The sequence below is a fragment of the Muntiacus reevesi genome, chromosome 19 (genome assembly GCF_963930625.1).
Source record: "Muntiacus reevesi chromosome 19, mMunRee1.1, whole genome shotgun sequence".
Lineage (NCBI taxonomy): Eukaryota > Metazoa > Chordata > Mammalia > Artiodactyla > Cervidae > Muntiacus > Muntiacus reevesi.
Genome location: NC_089267.1, coordinates 8,136,470 through 8,157,236, shown reverse-complemented (window position 1 = coordinate 8,157,236; position 20,767 = coordinate 8,136,470). Strand labels below are relative to the sequence as shown.

At 42.7% G+C, this 20,767-nt stretch overlaps 1 protein-coding gene across 1 annotated transcript in view; it reads left to right on the top strand.

Moving 5' to 3' along the window:
- LMBRD1 (LMBR1 domain containing 1) overlaps window positions 1-20,767 on the top strand; it is a 132,251-nt gene that overhangs the window by 11,437 nt on the left and 100,047 nt on the right. Inside the window, exon 3 of the mRNA XM_065911336.1 lies at window positions 12,179-12,239. Within this exon, the coding sequence (XP_065767408.1) occupies window positions 12,179-12,239 (61 nt within the window). The remainder of the gene's footprint in view (window positions 1-12,178; window positions 12,240-20,767) is intronic.

Here is a 20,767-nt window from a genome sequence, read left to right as displayed (position 1 = left end):
AGATCTTTGTCCTTTCCTCCTCCTTGAGAATTCCAGACCCCTATTTCCACTTTGAGACCCCTAGACTCCTTTCTCCTCCTCGGGGACCCCGGACTTCTTATCAGCCTGCCTAGGAATTGACTCTTTCATTCCCTCCTTTTCTTTTAAGAGAATTATGTTGCCAAGGGAAAGGGCCATTGTTTTGTTGCATAACTGCTTCCTGCTGTTGAGGAACGTAGTCCCTAAATTGTTGAAGCAACATATTCTGCTAACCCTCATATGGAGGGTCTCTGATCCGGGGGCCTCAAGTAATAGTTGGGCACTCATAGGAGCCTGGACAACCATTTGTAACTTAAAAGCTTTCAGATGGTTAGAAGCAAACCCCATTTTACAGCTACAGATGCAAGGCAAAATAGTCATTAAACCAAGTTAAAACCTAATCAAAATTAAAAGTTAGATTATGTCCATAGTTAAGGTACAATGTGTTACACCAGTCCATCTTAGGATGTCATCACAGAGTTGAAGAAAGTCTTTTCCTTGAAGTGGAGAAACCCACCATGGGAAGTCTTTAATTGATGAGAAGGGGGAGTGCTTCACAGACCCAGCAATTATGATTCCAGAATTATGGAATGTGGTGTAGGAATGAGCCCAGGACAGGAAGGCGTTGTCTTGAGGGTCAAATGACAGACTCAGGACTTTTGGAGTCAGCAGAAGCAAGCCCACATAGCTTCGCAGACCCATGTCCATTCTTGGCTCAAACACTGGCTTGTTTGACTCAAAGTCTGGGTCAGGAGTTAACCTCCTGGTAATGTCTGTTGAAAAAGCTGAAAGTTGAGTCATATAGTTATAAGGCTTTAGGATCTATGACAATATCTGTGTGCAAAACTAGTCTGTCATTGAGGTAATCGCATTTTGGCGGGGCAGTTCATACCCTCATTATTAAAGGTAAAACTAAACCAACTGTCTTGTGTTTCCTGAGTTAGCTTACCAAGGTGCCTCTCAATAATGTCATTAGTCTTTTCAACCTTTCCTGAAGATTGGGGTCTCCAGGAATACTGTGAATGATACTCTATTCCTAGAGCTTTCAACACTCCTTGAGTTACAGCAGCTTTAAAGATGGAGCCATTGTTGCTCTCTTTAGAGTTTAAGATCCCACTTACATCATGAGAAGTCAGTATGTTAAGATTTCGCCCATTAGTAAACTTATGAGCTTTAGGCATTAGCGAGACAGTAATAGCAACTACCTTTAAGCAGTGTGGCCATAGCCTTTTTTCAGTAACAAACAAAACTAAACTCTGATTCTGTGGGCAAGCTCAAAGCAGGAGCCTGCAAGAGAGCAGGTTGAAGAGCCTTAAAAGCCCTTTGAGTATCTGGGGACCAAACCAGCTTGTTGATTTGGGCCTACTGAATCTCAGTTAGAAGTTTATATAAAGGCCAGGCAAGTTCCCCAGAATCCAAATGAGGCAATAGCCTATAATGCCCAAGAATCCTCTCAGTCATCTTTAAGTCATAGGTAGAGGATGGTTTAGTATAGATTCAACTCTAAAAAGCAAACTTCAAATCAATGACTGAAAAATATTTGATTCAGTCAGAAATTTCAGACAATGAAGTATCAGGATTAGGCACTTACTGTTGTGTAGCTTGAACAGGTTTCCATTTATCATTTGACTTTTTTTTTACACCAAAAATAGGAGTGCTGCATGAACTGTTACAGGGAATTAATAGTCCTTATTCCTTTAAATTTTCAGTGATGGGTTTTAACCCTTCCTTAACCTCAGGTTTTAATGGATACTGCTTTTGATGTGGAAATAGGTGAGGGTCTTTGAGTTTGATAACGACAGGAACAGCATTTTGTGCTTGACCCATAGTTTTTCCATCAGCCGACATTTGAGGATTTACATTTTCTTCAGTTATAAGAGCAGGTTCCATATTCATGAAAACAGAGACCTGGACCTTGTTCAGTATATCCCTCCCCAGAAGGGGTGGGGGAAGCTCTGGTGCGATCAGAAACATGTGAGAAAACAGCACAGAGTCCCAGTTGCAGCCTAAAGGACGACTGAAATAATAGCGTTTGGCTCGTCCAGGCAGCCCCATTATGGCAGTGGATTGGGAGGAAAGTGGACCAGGGGCTTTGGTGAGCAGAAGTTGCCCCACTGTCCAAAAGAGATAGACGGATTGGCCCCCACAGTTATTAATACCCTGGGCTCCTCAGGTGTAATTAGGACAGGAACTTGTGTGGGGACCCCAGGGCACCTTCAGTCCTGATTGTCTTGAGAGTCCGACCCCTGAAACCTATGCCTCTGGGGCAGTCTCTCTTCCAGTGTGGTCCCTTGCAGACTGGACATGGAGCCGGGGCAGCTTAGAGGCCTGAGGGCAATCCTGCTGGAGGTGCCCCTTCTTTCCACAGTAATAGCAAGCCCATCCCTTTTCACCTGGGTCCCTCTGGGCATTCTTCTCAAGCTGTTTCAGAGCAGGTCTAACAGTCATGCTGGGGCTTCAGCCTTTTCCTGGTCTTTTTTTTTACCTCATATTTTCCTCATATTCTCTGCCATAATATACCATCTGAGCCAGCTGCAACAGTTTAAAATTTTTAAAGACTGATTTGGTCCAAATGCCTGTTTTTGTAACTTATGGCGGATATCTGGAGCTGAATGAATGAGTGATAAATCTTCTAAGATCTTTCCTCTCTCTGCACTTTCAGGATCAATGTCAGTAAACTTGTAGAGAGCCTCCCGTAGTCTAGGAATTTACTGGGAGTTTCCTTCTCTCCCTGTTCTATGTCAGCCAGGTTAGCATAGTTTAGAGTCTTGGTGGTGTTCGCTTGAGTCCTTGAAGATTACCTCTTGCAAAGACTCTGATCCTACCTTCCTTCAACCATGTTTTAGCCTCATTCTGGCACAGTTATGGGAAGTGCTTGACTCCCAGTAGGGAGGAGGGCTATTTCATGTTCCCTTTTTCCCCTTGTCTCATGTTTAAGCCATTTATCTCCAGAAGCAGTAGCTTCCCCCAGAACTCGAGCTGTCAAGTCAGAAGTCAACGTCTATCCTAAGACATACCCTCTAAATAGTCTTGAGTGCATTGGAACTGTTTGAATTTCTATGTAGACTGAGGCAACTCCTCCTGGAAGGGTGACCTGATTCTCAGCCTGTTCAGTTGGGAGCCCCAGATACAGGGGCAAAGTAAAGAGGACAGGAGGGAGCTGAAGGCTTCATACCCAAATCTGTACCCTTAGGACATAAGTCTGGCATATCTTGCAGAGAGAAAAGAGCAACACATATCACACGTCTACCCATTTCTCTTGTTTTCTACGGAACCAGTCTAGTTGTAAAACAGTATTGTAATTAAGAGACCTTTTAACAGGCCAGCATTTCCCCATCTTCTAAAGGATACTATGGCCATTCAGTATCACAGAAGAAGATCAGGCATGTTATTTTAAACTCTGGGTATCAAACTTGTCCCAGTTTTTTAAAAAATACATTGTAAAGGAGTGGTTCTGCAACTGTTAGCTCCCATCTGTAAGAGAGAAAAAAGCGGCATCCACAGCCACGGCTTCTTTCCACCAAAAGCATCCTTCCCTGCTCTAGATGGGAGTGTAGACAGACTCTCCACCAAAGCTTTCCTTCCCTGGTCGGAATTAGTCTGTCCCTTACCGATGCAGGCATCTTACTTGTCCCTCCCGGTTCTATCACCAAGGTGGGGTGGTGGTGCCCCAGGAGTCGGCCTCAAGCATCCCAGACTGGTTTCCAGTTCCTTACAGCTGAGACATTTGTTTGACTTGCCAGAGTAGCGTCAGGGAATGTTTCCCAAGCTAGTACTGCCAGGGGAAGCCTCTCACGTGTGCCTGTGCACACTCCTGAGTACAGTGCTGACCGGACTAGAAGCGGTGAGTCATAAAGGGGCGAACAGCAACCACAATGTCCCTTCTGAGCGTCAGCACGCCAGCATATGTGACAGCGAAAGGGTCAGCGAGCGAGGACAAGGCGGTGTTTGTCCTCAAGCTACTAGGGCCAGTCCTTCCAGTTCACGTCCACAGAGTCCACAGAAGGAGCACCTAGGGAGCTGAGACAAAAGCCATCCAAGAGTCTTCTCTGTTCTGCTAAGAGCTGACACCACCCAAAGGAGCCCACTGTGATCCCGATCTAACCACATCTTGCAGTTCCCGATCTGTGTCCTCAAAAGCCTCACGGTCACCAGCAGTGCTTCAGTCCACATGGATAGGAGAAACAACCGTGACAAAGACTTACCTTCAGGTTGCCGGCCCTGAGGCCTGCAGCCAAGAGCGTGCCCTCTAGCCTGAGAGACCCTCCTGGAGCTAGAGCTCCGCCGTGCTCCCAAACATGCTCTTGGAACTTTCGGCTCCTAGCAAGGTTAGGCGCTTCCATACTTGGGGTCTAAGTAAAAGTACATAATAGCAGCATGGATTACAAATCCCTTGAAAGTCCGTGACCCAGCAGACTATGTTAGTAGTTCTGATTCCCCACGCAGTTATGAAGTGGTCAGAGAGACCAGAACAAGGTGACCCGAGAAGGGAAAGTTCCGTCCACGTGCTTCACCCTTTTCTGGCTGCTCGCCTCGCAGGGACGTTGGCTGTCTCTTGACAGTGGCAGGTCAGTATAAACCCCTTAAAAGGTTCCCCATTTTGGGGCTGCCTTCAGTCATTTTGAGGCATCATGAAACCGCAGAGCAGAGCTCAACGCTTGCTTCACGCAGGACACATCATTCATTCACACGAGCACACAGTAGAGTTAGTAAAGCAGAACATATGTGTAGTGAGAAAGCAGAGAGACAGCTCTGAGTGTTATTACCTTGGCCTGAAGATCCCGGACGAGCCCCCAAGGTGATAGCTTACAGTGAACGGTGTTGGATTCATGATCTCCGAAGAAGATTTAACTTCGAGACCAGGGACCAGGCTTGATTACTCAAGGGCTTTTGTGTAGCAGAGTTTTATTAAAGTATAAAAAGGGACAGAGAAAGGTTCTGACATAGACATCGGAAGGGGGATGGAGCATGCCCCCCTCACTGGTGTTAGCAAGGAAGTTATATACGTTTTTAGTTGGTTATTACAATATATCAAAAGAATGGCCAAGGTTGTAAAGATCTTACTAGGCCCACTCCCACAATTTACATTTTAAGGTAACAGGATTAGCCAGAAGGATTTCAGGAAGGAGAAACTGTCCTCACGCAGGATACATTGCTGTTCTATAATCCTTGGTACAGAGTTTAAACTGAGCTGTTTGTTGCTTAATCATCAGTTCTGGGCTTAAAGAAAAAAAATGTTTTATGTGACTAAGACTAAGGAATGTAGAGGGAAAAAAAGATGTTTGTCCTTTCTTCCTCCTCAAGAATTCCAGACCCCTATTTCCACTTATAGAGCCCTGGACCCCTTTCTCCTCCTCAGGGACCACAGACTTCTTATCAACCTGCCTAGGAATTGACTCATTTGTTTCTACTTTTCATTTACTTATTAATAGTTGTCTCTGTCTAGTTATGTCTATTTTTAGCTAGCTGAAAACTTTGATAATATACCAGTTTTTCCCCAATAGTTTCATGTATATAAATTGATGTTTTAAAATATTCTTAGTTTCCCTCTTTGTCTTTTCTCTTTTTTGGAGCACTGGCTGGGGGACTAGTGACTTTCCTAAGAGTTGCCATTTGAAGCTGGCCGGTGCTAATAGTTAAATGAGAACTGAAGAGACTTTCAAAAACTACATCTGATAAACTGTAAAGAGTATTTTCTCCAAAAAATTATTAACGAATTCTCTTGAGATGCTTAGTAAACAATGAGAGTATTTAAATATTAGTATTTAAGAACTAGTTTCAGACTTCATGCCGTAGCTGTAGGTGTCTCTGGGTAAAAGTGTGCCGCAGCATCTTTAATCTCTTTCATCCTTATTAAAATGTGCAGGTGGTTGTTTTCCATGATGAATTATGTTGTGGCCTAAGTTTTAGAAACTGCATTTCTTATTCCTGAATGAATATGTCTGTCATCTGAGTTTCTCAGTTTCCACCTCGGATGTTGAAGCCTCTTAACCGATTAGGAACCTGCTTATCACGTACAGTTGTTTGGAAACGTGAGACATCAAGGACTGCTGACGTTGCGCTTAGGAGCTGAGGACACCAGGCAGGCAGTCAACTGTACTTTCTCTGTTTCGTCTACTTTACCTTCCTAGTTATTTCTGCCTGCCTTTGGTCAAGGGTATATTGTGATAATGTCTGAAGTGTTTCCATTGACCTCTTTTTCAGCTCCTGGCACTATGGATATTTTTTGCCAGATAATTTCATTGTTTCTAGTTTTCCTGTGTAATAATTAACTTCACAGATTAAAAAAAAACAACACACAAAACCGTAAAGAAGAGCTGAAAGTGTTCTATTACGGTGCCTTGTGTAGTTGGTAAATAACTTTGGCTCATGAAACATACAAAGTGTGCATGCTCAGTCACGGCCGACTCTTTATGACCCCATGGACTTGGCCCTCCGGGTTCCTCTGTGCGTGGACTTCTCCAGGCAAGAATACTGGAGTGGATTGCTGTTTCCTCCTCTTCCTTCCCGACTCAGGGATCAAACCCACATCTGTGTCTCCTGCATTGCAGGCAGATTCTTTACCACTGAGCTAAAAAGTGTACTAAAAAAAAAAAACAAATCAGAAATAGCCATTAGCTTGAACAGATATTTTTATTTTATACAGTGTATAAAATTAGTTAAGATGTGACATGAAAATATTTGTTTTGGTAGCTAAAATATTCATTTCTTCTTTCTGTCCATCAGTGATTAATCTCTTTATGGCCTGAGATTATCAGGTGTTTGGGTTGTACGCTCTCATATTGCCTCATTCCTGCTCTCAGATGCAGATAATTGTACCTTAAAACTTTGTGTTCTTACTACATCTTAAATGTATTCTTGCAGTTAGTATTTACTAAGTATCTAATAAGAGAGTTCCAGAAAAACATCTATTTCTGCTTTATTGACTATGCGAAAGCCTGCTACTGTGTGGATCACAATAAACTGTGGAAAATTCTGAAAGAGATGGGAATACCAGACCACCTGACCTGCCTCTTGAGAAACCTGTATGCAGGTCAGGAAGCAACAGTTAGAACTGGACATGGAACAACAGACTGGGTCCAAATAGGAAAAGGAGTACGTCAAGGCTGTATACTGTCACCCTGCTTATTTAACTTATATGCAGAGTACATCATGAGAAATGCTGGGCTGGAAGAAGCACAAGCTGGAATCAAGATTGCCGGGAGAAATATTAATAACCTCAGATATGCAGATGATACCACCCTTATGGCAGAGAGTGAAGAGGAACTAAAAAGTCTCTTGATGAAAGTGAAAGAGGAGAGTGAAAAAGTTGGCTTAAAGCTCATCATTCAGAAAACTAAGATCATGGCATCTGGTCCCATCACCTCATGGGAAATAGATGGGGAGACAGTGGAAACAGCGTCAGACTTCATTTTTGGGGGGCTCCAAAATCACTGTGGATGGTGACTGCAGTCATGAAATTAAAAGACACTTACTCCTTGGAAGGAAAGTTATGACCAACCTAGATAGCATATTAAAAAGCAGAGACATTACTTTGCCAACAAAGGTCCATCTGGTCAAGGCTATGGTTTTTCCAGTGGTCATGTATGGATGTGAGAGATGGACTGTGAAGAAAGCTGAGCGCTGAAAAATTGATGCTTTTGAACTGTGGTGTTGGAGAAGACTCTTGAGAGTTCCTTGGACTGCAAGGAGATTCAACCAGTCCATCCTAAAGGAGATCAGTCCTGGGTGTTCGTTGGAAGGACTGATGCTGAAGCTGAAACTCCAGTACTTTGGCCACTTCATGGGAAGAGTTGACTCATTGGAAAAATCCCTGATGCTAGGAGGGATTGGGGGCAGGAGGAGAAGGGGGCGACAGAGGATGAGGTGGTTGGATGGCATCACCGACTCGATGGGCATGAGTTTGAGGAAACTCTGGGAGTTTGTGATGGATAAGGAGGCCTGGCGTGCTGTGATTCATGGGGTCACAAAGAGTCGGACATGACTGAGCAACTGAACTGAACTAAATCTCTACAGAGCAGCGATGGTCAGGTGGGAGTGAGCTCAGTGCGGGCAGGAAGGTGAGTTAGCAGCGACGGGATCCTGGCCGCTTTTGAGGGAGCTTCGTCCTCCAGGGCAGTAGGAGGTGGGCTGAGGGAGGGGTGTTTTATTCGTGGTGACTGTGATGTTTGATGGAAGCTACTGGAGTGCGTACTCTTTAGGATTCAGTAGAGTGGGAGAGATGTTTGTCAGGGAGGGGTATTGTTGCAGGCCCGGTGTTGTGTCCTTGCAGAAACAGAGGGATGCGGGCCTTAGCGTGAAAGGCGTGTCTGTGAATAGTGCATGCACTCAGCAGAAGGAAGGGCTAGTCTCTGAGTACAGGTGGAGTGGGGTCTCGATTTGGGAGTGAGTTGAGTAACTCTTGTTTTTGGTTCTCAGATTATTTTAGAGACCTTCAAGTCCAGGCTTCTTAATCACCGGCTTGTGTCCTGAGTATCTCTTTCCTGTGAGGGGTGGTTCTGTGTGTTGCAGATGTTTAGCAGACCCTAACCTCCTTCAGATGCCAGCAGCATGCCGTCCCTTCCCCCAGCCCCATTGTCTCCAAGACATTGCCAGATGTCCTCTCGGGGAGAGAGTCATCTGTGAGTGAGAGCCATAGGTCTAAAGTGAGGTTATCTGGTAAAGTTAAGGGGGCTTAAGTGTAGCTTTGGGTTGGACTGAGCTTTTCAAAAGGTCTCCTGGAAGGATGGAAAAGGGAGCTTTATGTGTACAAATCACTACCTTTTTGTCATGGACTTTATCTCCTTTTCCTTTTTTCTAAAATGTTCCTCTTGCGTATTCTCTACTTATATTTGTTCTTATTTCTCTCACATTCCTTTGGGTCTCCTGAATTTTTTTTGGTCTCTACTTTGGGAGGCAGAAGTTTGTAAAACATATTAAGGGCATAACTAGCAATTTTCAAAATGTAGAAGGAAGTTTCATAAACTGAGCTCTTTTGACAGTGAATCAGATACCTTGAAGGCAAGGTTGTATATAAAAGCCAAATATACAAATAGTACTTGAGTGATGTTGTATATTTTACACATATTTTTGCTTTAAAATAGTAACAGTAGTATTCTCTAACTGCTGCAAGATTTGGTTAAACAAAAGAACCTTTGAGGGTAAAAGACACTAAATGTCAGTGAACCTTTGAGTTTAAATAGTTGTTGTTTAGTGCTAAGTTGTTTGATTCTTACGATCCCATGGATTTGTAGCCCACCCAGTCCCTCTGTCCATGGGATTTCCCAGGTAAGAATACTGGAGTGGGTTGCCATTTCCTTCTCCAGGGGATCTTCCCAACCCAGGGATCCAACCTGCGTCTCCTGCATTAGCAGGCGGATTCTTTACCAGGGAAGCCCATTGATTTTAAATTACCTTCAGTCTTTCTACTTGTCTTTTTCTCAGGTTATTGTCTTCTTCAGTTTTTAAGTTTAACTTTTATGTGATTGTCAGTGGGTACATTAATACCTCGTTGGTTGGAATCTTGCAGAGGAATAGCTATAATTATCCTCTGTTTCAAAAAGTCTTCACGTTTCAAAAATCTTTAAAAATTTGTTATGCTATATAAACAATCACTTAAGAAACACAGCTTTTGGGAGCTGAAGTTTTGGTTGTGTTCATTCATTTGGATACCTGAAGAAAAAATTTCTCATCATTGATTAGAATTTACCACAGTGCTTTTTCTAGTCTTGTGCGGTGAGCACTGCTTAACTTTATTTTTATTTTTCTGTAGTATATATTTGGTATTTCTTGGATTACATTTTTTAGTCAAAGATTGTGAGTGTTAGAGTTGTTGATTGCAACTTGTTCTGTTTATCCCCATTCAGAAGTACTTCATGGATATCCATATATAGCAGTTTATATACATTTTAGAGATTTTATTGTCCATATGGTATTCCACATTGTAAATGTACAATAATACATTTTATTGTTTCTCCCCAGGTGATTCGGTTGTCTCGTTTTTGGTTGTTTCTTACTGTTTTTCAGCATTTTAAACGACATTATCCTGTTGTTTACTGATCTTTCTGTCAGGGTACACAGAGTGTCTAGTTGTGGCGCATGGCCTTACTTGCCTGGAGGCATGTTAGATCCTAGTTCCCCGATCAGGGAGTGAACCCGTGTCCCCTGCATGGCAAAGCAGATTCTTAACCACTGGACCACCCTGAGTATTGTCGGGTGAAGAAAGATCAGTCAACATTGATTGGTGGAGGCTGTAATTTATGGGAATAAGGGTCAGCAGGTTCCCACGTTCTTACATGCTGCCTGCTCTGTGAAGTGGTGAGCTTCCCAAAGTGTGGGTGCTTCAGCAGAGGCGCCTCTGCCTGTGAGGCAGGCGGAAGAGTGGCCTTAGGTAGATCGACACCCTGGACATGGGTGCCCTGGATTACCCGCTGTCTGCGGGCCCCAGACGCCGCGGGGGCTGAGCACCCAGTCAGCCTCTGGGCCCTGTGGTCCGGTGAGTGACTGAGGTTGAGGACAGCCCTCCTGCGGTGGGCCGGGGGGTCTGGGCTTGAGGGCTGCCAGGCATTCCTCTGGAGGTCTTGAGTTTGTTCAGTGGGCAGGACTACTTGTTTCACAACATCCCTGTGCATGACATCTGTCCTGATTTGTGTGAATCTTTTTAGGACAGATTCCAGCAAAGATGGTCTGTGTCACGAACTTCCTTACTATTACTGTGTGTAGATGGCTTTTCCTCCACGTTTGCCATTGCTGGATATTTTTTAATGATTTCAATCTTGTCATTTAGGTGAATGGAAGGTCACTATGATATTAATAATAGATTTTCATGCTTTATTAATAAGATTTGGTAATTGGCTAAATCCCTCCTTGTTGGTCTTTTAGAAAAATTTCTTAGCTCTTTGCCTGTGTGTTTTCCAGATGACTTTTAGAATCACCATGTCAGAGCATTGTCCCTGCTGTTGGGATTTTGATTGGCAGTATATGGTTTCATGGAGTTGGTATTTACAGCCTTTTCATGTGGAAATGCTGACTTTTCATTTGGATCTTCTTAATATTCTGTAGTTACTTGTTTCTTTATAAAGGTAACATAATTTTAAAGTTTAGCCTGTTCTTGTTTTTCACAGTCTTCATGGCTATTGGAGAAATAGCATTTTTATTGTGCACTGTGTGTCAAGGTTTGTGTCTGTAGTGCTAAATTTGGGTTTTCCACACTTTTGTTCTTTTAGGCATTCTTCAATTAGAAATTCATAGATCCTTGTTGTAGGTGTTTATAAAGTGAAAAAGGGGAAAAAAAAGAAAAACCTAAATTATTTTAGGATAATTAAATGTTATTCTTCTGCTTTAAAAGACTTGTAAGTGGGATTCTTAAAGTGTTGATGGAATAGAATTTACCTGAATACTAAAATGAGCCTTGTTACTTAATAGCAAGTCACATAGACTCTCCAGGTTTAATTTTTTATATGTGTAAAATTAGAGTATTCAAAAAGACTTGCTATTATACCTCAGTTCTAATTAGTTAATGTAGTTTTTTTTAAATTTGAGATTTATTTGAATTAATTTTCTAAAATTGCTAATTAAAAAATAATTGGGTTGAATGCAAAGGAGTTTAATTTCCTTCTTTTAGGTATTTTTTAAATGTATATTATGCTGAATATCTTGTTTCTAAGTTGCAAATCATACCGGTTCCTCTTCATCGCAGTGTTCCTCTGCTTCCCGTTGCCCTCCGCCAGAGACCAGAGTGCTTCAGCCGACTCACATGTCCTCACGCCTGCCCCTCCCCTCCCTCACTCCCGCTTCCTCGTTCCCTTCCAGGAGCTCCAGGGAGTCTATATTTTGCTTCTTTCGGGTTTTCACTCCCCATGTATGTGCCTTCCCTCTCCTCCTGCCTTCCCTCGGTGTTTTTCAGACCCTGTTTAGTTGCCCTGGGAAGCCACCCCTGAAGGTCAGTCGACTTCCATCTCCTGAACTTCCTCAGAACCACCTGCTCACGCTTGGTCACATTTACCTGCTAATGCGGTTGTCTTTTTTTACTCATCTCTCCCTCACTTCTTGAAGGCACAGACCATACCTGTCGGTGTCGATAATACATTTTAAAGTGATATGCGATCATATTAAGACTTAAGTATAACTGTTGAGCAATTAGATGTTTCATTAATATTTCTGTTGTTTCCTTTTTTCCTAGGACTGGGCCAATGCGAACGTCAGCAGACAGATCGAGGACACTGTACTGTATGGTTACTATAGTGAGTAAATTTCCATTTCATTTCCTGTCTGGGCTGCTCACCAAAGTGTAGAATAAAGCTACATATAAACTTTAAATTTTGATATTGCATTTGAAATGACTGTTTCAGCACCAGAAATAAGTAGTATAGGATTCACCTAGTCATCTTGAAGCTTCTGTAAGATACTTTGCTTCATTAAGGTTCACCTGCTGCCCTTCTCTAGAGGTTTAGTCATGCTAAGCCTCAGCTCTCTGCCTCTGATAGCATTGTTTGCTATCTTTCCATTTTCCCACTTGAAGTGTTGATTTTGAGTATCTGTGTTCCAGAACTTTCTTCTAAGTATTGGCAGTAGTAGAGTGTACTGTCTGGGAGTTTGCAGCATCACCTTTTTTATACTCTACAGAACCTGTTAATCTGGAAGTCATGGGGGGTTGGGGGCTTCCCTGGTAGCTCAGCTGGTTAAGAATCCACCTGTGATGAAGGGGACCCCAGTCTGATTTCTTGGTCGGGAAGATCCCCTGGAGAAGGGATTTCGGCTGCCCACTCCAGGATTCTTGCCTGGAGGATCCCCATGGACAGAGGAGCCTGGCGGGCTGCAGTCCACGGGGTCACAAAGAGTCCTATGTGACTGAGTGACTCAGCCCAGCACAGCATGGTGGTCTGGGCCCTTCCTCCTCTGTTCCTTTCTTCCTTCCATAGTGATGGATTAGGGAAGCTGTTTATAATAACCACTTAAATGTTTCCCAAGTTTTTTCTTTGAAAACATATAAGTGTGCTTTTTAAAAATGTTTAAGTGCTGAATTAGAAAAGGGATGTCCTGTTTTTTTGGTCAGCAGTGAATCAAGAGGTTGAAAATTATTTTTGTAGGACACTGGAAAAACATCTGTAGAAGTTTCTGTTGATAGGATGAGTTTTTCAAGGATGTCATTGGATTTTTTTTTTGTTTTTTGTCATTGGATTTTAATTTAGCTGCTTTGGCTCTAAATTTGTCTCTTACCTGTCTACAATCGGCAGGACCTATGAGATTCTGTTTCTTTGGTACAGATTTTAGAAGTATTTTTATCATGTTTTAATAAAGAATTCATTATTTCTAATGAATACAGTAAATATGTATCATAAAATTTATATTTGACCTGTTAAGTGAAAACTTTTGAAATGGTGGTATATTAAGCAGACTGTTGCTTTTCATTACAAATTTACTGTGTGCATGTTCAGTTATTCAGTTGTGTCTGACTCTTTATGACCCCCATGGACTGCAGCAGGCCAGGCTTCCCTGTCCTTTACCATCTCCCAGCGTTTGCTCAAACTCATGTCCATTGAGTCGGTGATGCCATCCAACCATCTCATCCTCTGTCACCCCCTCCTCCTCCTCCTGCCTTCAGTCTTTCCCAGCATCAGGGTCTTTTTCAGTGAGTCAGCTCTTCACATCAAGTGGCCAAAGTATTGGAGCTCCAGCTTCAGCATCAATCCTTCTAGTGAATATTCAGGGTTGATTTCCTTTAAGATGGACTGGTTTGATCTCCTTGCAGTCCAAGGGAGTCTCAAGAGTCTTCTCTAGCACCACAATCCTAAAGCATCAATTTTTTGGCACTCAGCCTTCTCTATGATCCAACTCTCACATCCATACGTGACTACTGGAAAAACTTTGACTATATGGACCTTTGTCAGCAAAGCGATATCTCTGTTTTTTAATACATAGTCTAGGTTTGTCATGGCTTTTCTTTCAAGGAGCAAGCGTCTTTTAATTTCATGACTGCAGCCACCATCTGCAGTGATTTTGGAGCCCAAGAAAATAAAATCAGCCACTGTTTCCCCATGTATTTGCCATGAAGTAATGGGACCAAATGACCATGATCTTAGTTTTTTGGATGTTGAATTTTAAGCCAGCTTTTTTCACTCTCCTCTTTCACCTTCATCAAGAGGCTTTTTAGTTCCTCTTTGCTTTCTGTAATTAAGGGTGGTGTCATCAGAATATCTGAGGTTGTTGAGATTTCTCCAGGCAATCTTGATTCTAGTTTGACAGGATATAAATCCCATCATCAAAACAGTTCTGTGGGTGGGGCCTGTCTCTTTGTGACACTGAACTGCATTTGTGCTGCAAAACATGACAAGATAAGCCTGATTTTATCTAGGTGCAGTCCAGGTTTACAAACCCTGTCTTATCCTTGAACCTAGAGGCTACTGGATTGATCCATCATAGTCAAGGGTACAAAGACTTCTACACTGGAGTGTTAATTCATCAGTCTTTCCAGTTTGTTTTATAGAGAGAATTAAGTCTACAGAAAATGATTTGTGGTAATTTTTCTTAATCCTCCTAAGGATAGTATGTCTCTAGTGTCATTTTAAATGCATGGGGAAAAATTAATCTTTATAAACAAGATTACTTAGGGATTTAGGATTTGATCTCTGTATAATTTGGATTGTAGTGAGACACTACTTTGGGATAGGATAGTTGAGTCACTGATCTAGGAAAAAATTTTGCATGAGAAGCCAAATTATGAAAAAAAAAGATTTCCTGATGACTGTGGAATCAAAGCAAGAGGATTTAATTTAATAATATTAATGAATGTTGTCATAAAGTTACTTAGCTGCATTTTAGCTATGACGGGTAGGTCTTTGACTCGGATGATGACCTATAGCTAAGTATCATAGCTTCTGAGGTGGTAACTGTCCTCTAGCCCAGCTGTCTCCTAGAAATGCTCGATAGTACCTAACTGCCCATTGCTTCTCTGCTTCTGCATCCTGAGCGCCACAGAGATTCCAGAGAATCCAGAGTGCTGTTTTACCCGTTCCCTTCTGTGAGATTCTGTAGTTCATCTAATCTCTCCTAACATACCAACACATTTGTGTTGCCTGACCTTGCCACGTACTGTGCAAGGCTTTCACATCCAACGTTTTCTTTGATCTTTGGGAATGACGTTTTGTGGAGGTATTTTCTACATTTTACAGGTGAACAAAATTAATACCTCAAGATGTTACTGATCACCTTATTAGTGAATGATTAGTCCAGAATGGGCATTATTATAATATTATTATAATGTTTCATAAGCTGGAGCTTACCATTTAGTGAGCTGTCTTTTAATAAACTCCTCTGGAGATGTTTGTTACCTATGGGATTGCTTAGCATGGAACCTCTGGTGGGGCAACTTCAAACATTACCTGGAGGCCTTTTAAATAATTCGGAATACTAGATTACATCCAGAGAGACTGATTTACATTGGCATTCTGTTAACATCACCACTCTTCTTATCAGAGAAGCACTTATATATGGGAAGAGTAGAAGGCTCAAGGTGCTGGATTCCAGTTTCCCCAAAATTTCTGATTCTCTCTTGAGACCTCAAGTTTTACCACTAGTAACAAATACTGTCACTTCCTTTGAAGTGACAAGTTCACTTTGTCCATTTCTGAGAGAGTCTGCCTAATACTCCAATCTGGGTTACTATTGCCTTTCTGTCCTTTGTTCTTTCAAGCAGAAATGATACTATTTGAGAAAAAGTGCCTAGTGTAGCTCACAACTGAAATAGCACAAGTGGTTCTCACAAGAATGCTATATGTGTACTTCCTCAAACAGAACTTTAAACAGATGAGCACTGATGGGTGGATATCTCAGAATCATTTCTGCTTAAGGGTACTTTCCTGATTACACGTGCCCCGTGCTGGGGAGTGCTAGGGGGTGAAGAATGTAGTAACTGCTAGTGGAAAGGGAAGTAGCATCTTAACATCGTCATGAAGATGATTTCATGTGCAGGTACCTTGCTGATCTGTGCTGATACTGAGGTCCCGAAACCACCGTTTTAAAGAAACTTCTGTTTTATTAATAAAACTTTGGGTGTTTTTTTCTGTAAACTTTGTGGAAGTGAATCCTGCTGTGGATACCTCAGCTGCTGATTGGTTATTACCAGGCTGTGTTAACTGAAGCTGCCTACAAAGACACAGCTTTCTGGAGCTCACAGACAGCTGAGAGGGTAGAATGGCTTTTGTGTGTGTGTGTGTGTGTGTGTGTGTGCGTGCGTGCGTGCGCACGTGTGCATGCTAAGTCACTTCAGTCATGTCTCATTCTTTGCAACCCAGTGGACTGTAACCCGCCAGGCTCCTCTGTCCATGGAGTTCTCCAGGCAAGGGTACTGGAGTGGGTTGCCATGCCCTCCTCCAGGGGATCTTCCCGATCCAGGGACTGAACCTGCGTCTCTTAGCCTCCTGATCGTCAGGCAGGTTATTTACCATTAGTGCCACATGGGAAGCTGGTGAATTGCCTACTTGTGCCCCTTTAACCTGTACTCGTGATGACCCTGTACTCAGAAGAAGACTGTCTCATCAGAGGATGCTGTGCCCACCCCAGAAACATTGACTCGTTTTTCTTTTCCTTTGGGATATTTTTGTTTATTCACCTTTGCCTTCAAATCTCTTTGATATTTTCTTTTAAAACTTCTCTTGCCTGAGTCTTTGGCTCTCATTTCTGTTTTAGTTTCACATTTCAGCCTCTTATAACTCCTCTGTATATGTTTAGCCTTTTATCTGAGTTCTGTTTTGGCCTCAAATTAATTTTTATCTTTAAATTCTTTCTTTTTATTAATATAAGTTATTGTAAATGTTTTTCTCTCTTCTCTGACTCTTCTTGAAATTTTTAGTTTTATTTCTTTCACCATCTACTTTCCTTTAGTTTCTTTTAAGTGAATTTTCCTTTTACTTAATCATTTTTCCTTACTCGTGTTTTGATTTTGCTGTGAGTGCAGGGCAGTTTAGACACAGGGAAAGCCCAAACCCAGAGCAGGGGTGTTCACGGCTGCTGTGCTGCCTCGTCTGTAGTTGTCCTGTCACTTGCTTCTAGCGAACCTGTCTCTTGACACTGATTTTTTTTTTCCATTTATTTTTATTAGTTGGAGGCTAATTACTTTACAATATTGTAGTGGTTTTTGCCATACATTGACATGAATCAGCCGTGGATTTACATGTGTTCCCCATCCCGATCCTCCCTCCCGCCTCCCTCCTCATCCCATCCCTCTGGGTCTTCCCAGTGCACCAGGCCCGAGCACTTGTCTCATGCATCCAGCCTGGGCTGGTGATCTGTTTCACCCTTGACAGTTTACTTGTTTCATTGCTATTCTCTCAGAACATTCCACCCTCACCTTCTCCACAGAGTCTAAAAGTCTGTTCTGTACATCTGTGTCTCTTTTTCTGTTTTGCATATAGGGTTATCGTTACCATCTTTTTAAATTCCATATATATGCATTAGTATACTGTATTGGTCTTTATCTTTCTGGCTTCATTCTGTATAATGGGCTCCAGTTTCATCCATGTCATTAGAACTGATTCAAATGAATTCTTTCTGCAAGAGAGAGAGAAAAAATTGACACTGATTTTTGGGCTGTCTTTTTTGTATCCATAAAAATTGAGTCATATCCTGTGTGTTGTTTCCTGTTTGGCCTCTTTAGCATTCAGTGTTACATTTGAAAATCATCTGTATTGTTGTAGGTAACAGTACTTTGTTGATTCTCATTGCTGTATAATACTTTATTGTAGCAACATATCACAATTTATCCATGCTCCTGTTGGTGATCAACTGGCTTGTTTAGCATTTGACTATTTCCAATACTGCTATATATATGTGTGTGGGGTGTGGGTGTTTATATACTGCATTGTTTTCCATTTTATGGATGTTCTTTTTCAAACAACCCCACATAGATATTTAATAAATTCTCACCTTTTGCTGTTAAGTAATTCTATAGTGAAAATAAGAGTTTGCCAAGTGTGTGCATATTTAGGTGAGTTAAATTATGGAACTGGGATGAATGAGATTGACCAAGAAGTTTTCAAACTGAAATCATGCACCTCAGATTTGAACTTGAACCCACACATCCAGGCTAGAACCCAACCAAGACCCAGACGGGAGTTTGTACCCATGATCTTCTAGTTGAGATCACGATATACATGGTCTCAGGACTTAACGAAACTCAGGGTCTTGATGTCTTGTCATGGAAAGAACTCAGTGAGAGACACAGTGACAGGTAAGAAGTGGATTTATTTAGAGAGAAACACACTTCACAGACAGAATGTGTGCCATCTCAGCAGGTGAGAGCAGCCCCGGGGCATGGGGTGGTGTTTTTATGGGGTGGGTAATTTCCTAGGACAGTGAGTAGTGGGAGGGGTAGTCTAGCTATTTGGGGAAGGGCCAGAGATTTCCAGGATTGAGCCAGCACCCAATTTGTTAATGCTGTGGTCAGCCTTGGAACTGTCATGGTGCCCGTGGGCATTACACTTAGTCTGCTGATGTGTTACAGTGAGCATACACTGAGGCTCAGGGTCTAGTGGAAGTGGACTCATCTGCCATCTTGGACCCATTTAGTGCTAATCGTTTTATGTTGTATTCTCAGGCTCTGTCTTTCTTTTAAAGGTTGTGCCCTGTTCCCTTCCATTCTGTTTCAAAACCATTCCTATGCCAGGCATTCTGGAGCACCTAAGAGAGTTTCCCACGTGGCACTAGTGGTAAAGACCCCACCTGTCAGTGCAGGAGACGTAAGAGACACAGGTTCGATCCCTGGGTCAGGATGATCCCTTGGAGGAGGGCATGGGAACCCATTCCAGTATTCTTGCCTGGAGAGTCCCATGGTCAGAGGAGCCTGGTGGGACACAGTCCACAGGGTTGCAAAGAGTTGGATATGACCCACGTGACTTAGCACACGCACAAGAGAGTTTTTAGGACATTGGTTAGTTAGTTGCTGAAAACTTGTAGCTGGAGTTTATACAGTTATTCTGAACTTGCTGTCTAATTGGTGAATCGTGCCGTGCTACCTTGAGGTCCCTTCACTTCTTTCTGACTTGTCCACGTGTGTGATGATGCTGGAGCAGTGCCTCTGCACCGTGGTAGGAGTGTGAGACGCGTGAGTGCTGAGCAGGTGTCACTGCCCTGCAGACTTCTCTTGAACTTCATATCCATGTTCAGTGGTCACTTGACAGTTTCTGCCAAAAAGTTCACATCTCAAACTTAACATTTCTAGAGCAGCTGATCCTCAAGCTGTTAATATTCTGTAAATTTCCTGATGGTCAGTGAATCGCAGCAGAGTTCAATCAGTTCAGTCGCTCAGTCATGAAAGGTCTGCCTAGGACTGTTGCCATTCAGCTCAGTTCAGTTGCTCAGTCGGGTCCAACTCTTTGCGACCCCATGAACCACAGCACGCCAGGCCTCTCTGTCCATCACCAACTCCTGGAGTCCACCCAAACCCATGTCCATCGAGTCGGTGATGCTATCCAACCACCTCATCCTCTGTCATCCCCTTCTCCTCCTGCCCTCAATCTTTCCCAGCATCAGGGTCTTTTCAAATGAGTCAGTTCTTTGCATCAGGTGGCCAAAGTATTGGAGTTTCAGCTTCAGCATCAATCCTTCCAGTGAACACCCAGGACTGATCTCCTTTAGGATGGACTGGTTGGATCTCCTTGCAGTCCAAGGGTCTCAAGAGTCTTCTCCAACACCACAGTTCAAAAGCATCAATTCTTCGGCACTTCGCTTTCTTTATAGTCCAACTCTCACATCCATACATGACTACTGGAAAAACCATAGCCTTGACTACTGAGTTACCTCAGTCCAGAAACCATCTTTGACTTTATTTTTTCACAAGTTGTATCAAATATGTATAATGTTCTCTTGTGCTTGGCTTTCAGAATTTATCCAGAATCTGGGAGTTCCCTGGTGGCCTAGTGGTTATGATTCCAGGCTGTCACTACTGTGGCCCTGGGTTTGATCCTGTCGGGGAACTGAGATCCTACTAGTCGCAGGTGTGGCAAAAAAAAAAAAAAAAACAGTTATCCAGAATCTGACCACTTTTTAGTACTGTCTTAATCGATTGGGGCTGCTATAACAAAAGCATTGCAGACTAGGTGGCTTAGCAGCAGACATTTATTTCTGTCTGTTCTGGAAGCTTGGAAACCTAAGATCGGGGTGCTGAGAGTGTGGAGTCTGGTGAGGGCTTGCTCCCTGGTTGCAGATGGCGGCCTTCCTGTTGTGTCCTGACACAGCAGAGAGCAGGCTCTTTCCTGTGCCTTCTGTCACGCACCGATCCCGTTCACGACGGCGCCACTCTCATGACCTAATTACCTCCCACCCTCAAACACCAACACACCGGGGTTAGATTCAGTACATGAGCTTCAGGAGACAGAAATGGCCCATAACACTGTGTATATGAGAAGGGATAATTCGTACTTCCATGTTGTTAAGAGTTAATGATCTGGTTGGGATGTGACTTCACATATGGCCAAGTAAGAAGGTTGATAGAGCCTCTTCCCAAAAAGCAATACAGAATTGACAAAAGAACAACTTCAGTGCTTTGGAAATCAGCCAGACAGAGGACTATTTATACTTGCAGACCGGTAAGGAGAGTGGTTAGTGTGTAATATTTTAGACTAGGTCTGTTGCCTTCCTACTGACCACTTCTTCCCTCCTCAGCTTGAACTGAATGAGAATAAAAATACTACATCTCACAATTTACGAGGTGCCAGTAAGAGAAAACTTGATAAATTCTACTTTATCAAAATTTAAAATGTGGCCTTTCAAAAGA